The sequence below is a fragment of the Nanorana parkeri genome, unplaced genomic scaffold (genome assembly GCF_000935625.1).
Source record: "Nanorana parkeri isolate BGI_ZX_2015 unplaced genomic scaffold, ASM93562v1 scaffold69, whole genome shotgun sequence".
Lineage (NCBI taxonomy): Eukaryota > Metazoa > Chordata > Amphibia > Anura > Dicroglossidae > Nanorana > Nanorana parkeri.
Genome location: NW_017306337.1, coordinates 1,587,638 through 1,591,091, shown reverse-complemented (window position 1 = coordinate 1,591,091; position 3,454 = coordinate 1,587,638). Strand labels below are relative to the sequence as shown.

The window sequence follows — 3,454 nt, the reverse complement described above, 5'->3', positions numbered from 1 at the left end:
TATATATATATATCTGGAGCATGCTCTAGAAAGTAGAGGGAGGTAAGGGGTTAAATAGGGCTACCCTTTAACCTTTAACTTGATAGCCCACCCAGCCTTTGTAGTAATTAGAACTGGTAATGTACCTGGAAGGACGGTCATCATTGGGGTTGTACTCTCCATCATCCAATGTTCCATCCTCATACAGTGTGTTGGCAATAACCAAGCGAAATTTATCACCTGAGAACAAAATACACCATGAGAATTACTGTTGCACAGTACAGGAAAAGATCCTATAAATCAATAAAGGGCCTATGTGGATGGACTTTGAGCTTGTGTCAATGGCATCAGTTTGAGATGCTTCTGAGATTATTTAGAATTCATTGACAGTGACCTGCTTTAAGCATGTTTGGCATTCCCATAGACTTGTATGGGGATGCAAAATCCATTTGAATCAATCAACAGCCTGTTGACATACTGTAGGCTCCAAGTCTTTATGTTGTAGTTTTTTCAGTGGGGAGAGCAGGCAGTAATCTGATGTTTAAAGCGTTAAACCTTAAAAATGCATTATACCAATGCAATAAGTACCCTATGAACAAACAAAATGTAGTTTATTAGTGTATCACTCAGCTGTAGATCCTAAAATCATCTCTGAACTCAGGGATGTTCAGAGATGATTTACTTAAATGGATTTTTAAGATTTAACTCCTGAGTTTCGGGTCACTTTAAGGTACACAACTGTGTACATATGAAGTGATTTTTAAAATTTTACAGAACTGTGTAAAGAGTGGAACAAAATGGCCACACTTCACTCTGCTCTACAGTATGTAATACCCACCATATGGTATAGTCCACACTGCTTAAGAATGGTGCACACTGAAGGGCTTTACACAGTGCACAAGCAAACATTTCCCAGCACACTCACCAGCCAGCCAGCAAAAAAAATTACACTAACTATTAAAGGTTAAAAACAGAGGTTTTAGTTGCACAACGTTTGCAAAATATGTGGAAGCCGCACTACCTCATCAAGGATCTCTGTGTATTGTGATCCTAATTCTAATCTATGAGAGCCTCCCTCTTGGAGCATATATAGCAAAAGATGAATTGGGTACAGGTTTGCCAGGAGGTAGCCCACACCTCCTTAACCACCTGCTATCCGGCCGACGTAATTAAACGGCTGGACAGCGGCTTCTTGGATGCGGGTGGGCGTATAAACAGCTTCTTGGAAACGGGAATTCAGCTTGAAATGTAAACAGCCAGCAATGGCTGTTAACATACAAGTGTTCAGGCGTCTGTAGAGACGTCCGATCGCTTGTAATATGCGTGCGGGCCCCCCTCCGTCGCTGCTGGCGATCCCGAACTCAGCTGTGCCCAGTGTGAGCCAGGGACCAGCACAGCAGCTCTGCAACCGGAGATCAGTACACAATCTCTGTTTGATCTCCTCCACGTCGGAATGCAGGAAGTGATGTGTATTACATCACTTCCGCATTCCTCTGTCACTCTCCGGTACAGAAACCGGAGAGAAGCTGGTGAAGCAGGTCTCTGCTTCATCAGCTTCTCTGGGGGTCCCTAGGTGACATTAGGTGTCTTAAAGACCCCTGATGTCTCCATAAAGAGGACCTGTCACTGCAAATCGGCTATCACATAGGGGGTTTGTTAGCCCCCTATATGATAGCAATAAAGTTAAGTGAAAAAGAAAGGTTTAAAAAGATGAAAGTTACAAAAAAATGTAAGTCACATATAAAAGCAATAAATAAAAAAAAACATAAAGTCCCCCGCCCCCACATTTACATGCAAACATGTGTCGGGTGCACCTACGTGCGAAAACAACGATTGCACCCATTGCGCCGCACATGTTACATATCGCCATGAGCGTCGGAGTAAGAGCAATAATTCTAGGGCCATTAATCAATGATAACACTAAACTGATGAGCGGTAAAAGCTTTTTTAAGCTTTTTTTCGCGGGCACACGCAATTTTAAAGCTTGACACGTTTGGTGTTTATTTACCCGACGTGACCCCGTCTTTTATATTTTACCAAAAATGTGGCTAATAAATCATTTATAACATAACATAGGGAGAACAGGTTTTTTTTTCTAAATTTTCGGTACCTTTTTTATTATATAATAAAAAATAAAACCCGCAGTGGTGAATAAATACCACCAAAAGAAAGCTCTATCTGTCCCCAAAAAAATGGTATAAAATTAATTTCAGTACAGCGCTGCATGACGGAATAAATGTCAGTCAAAGTACTGCAGCACTGAATACTGAAAAATGGCCTGGATGGGAAGGGGGTTTAACACCATGGACTTCAAATGGTTTAAAGGCACAGAGGGGCCTTGATGAGGTAGTGCAGCTTTCACATATTTTGCAAAAGTTGTGCAACTAAAACCTCTGTTCTTAACCCTAATAGTTAGAGTAAATAGTTTTTGCAGGCTGGCTGGTGAGTGTGCTGGAAACGATTTTGTTTTTGAGCTATAAAGGTGAGGACACAGGACATACAATAATTCTGGGAAAGAGGGTGCAGAGCCAAGCAGCAGGAATTATACATGCACTATTTTTTTGCAATCGCACCATACCGGAATGCGGCCATTGCTGGGCCACGTGTTCTGGTGCAAGCGATCGCACTGTGAGCGGGGCTGTCTGCGGTGCCATTGACATGAATGGCACCACCACACCCCCTTCCCGCCCCAGGACTCAGGGAGGCTTCCACTATGGGATCCAGTGCGGTCCGGCCACTAACCATGTCTGAAGGCACTGGAGATGGTGTGAACCGGCCCTTTAGGGAACATTTTATTTTGGCAGCAGAATCCTTCAGCACTAAAAAATCAGATATTGTAATATATTTATAGTTCACGAGAATAGAAAGTATCACCAACTAACCGAGATCCACAGGATATATCTGAATGTTCACATCGAGAATTAGGTCCATCTTAAAAGACTCACTTTCACAATGCAGCCTGGAAACTAGGAGGAAAAAAAAATAAATAAAAATCAGGAAAGCTCTGAATAGACTTTAAATCTGCATTGCTTTTTCTCTCATTAAAAAATGTTCCCTGAATATGAACCCATCTATAGAACAGAATAGAGCATGGACATTATTTACTGCAGCTAATCCGTGTCAGTACATAAGGGTATTTTTTTGTATAATGTTTTAGTTAAACATCACAAATGAACCTACAGTGCATATGTAGTTCCTGTGCATGTACAGTTACACAAATAAAGTAATAGAACAAAACAAATATGTATTAGTCTTCATTTGTCATCCTGACTGTATGTGCATTCAGTTTAATACAACGGCAAGCTCATGTTGTGGCTTAGTGTGTAAGAAGGGGGTATAACTTAGGTTGGTGGGCAGAGGTGTGGCAATAGCAGGAGGGGAAAGTATTGTGAAGCTGCAAGTCAGGCAGAAGAGTCTGGTGAAAGTTTTGGGGTGCATGGATGTGACAGGAAGACAAATGAAGGAAATTATCTCT

The 3,454-nt window shown here is 41.6% G+C and overlaps 1 protein-coding gene across 1 annotated transcript in view; it reads right to left on the bottom strand.

The window, feature by feature from the left end:
* The window catches only part of POLR2H (RNA polymerase II subunit H), a 20,127-nt gene that overhangs the window by 2,077 nt on the left and 14,596 nt on the right, over window positions 1–3,454 (bottom strand). Inside the window, exons 4-5 of the mRNA XM_018576498.1 lie at window positions 2,862–2,945; window positions 126–219 (exon numbers count right to left, since the gene is read on the bottom strand). Coding sequence (XP_018432000.1) covers window positions 126–219; window positions 2,862–2,945 — 178 coding nt within the window. The remainder of the gene's footprint in view (window positions 1–125; window positions 220–2,861; window positions 2,946–3,454) is intronic.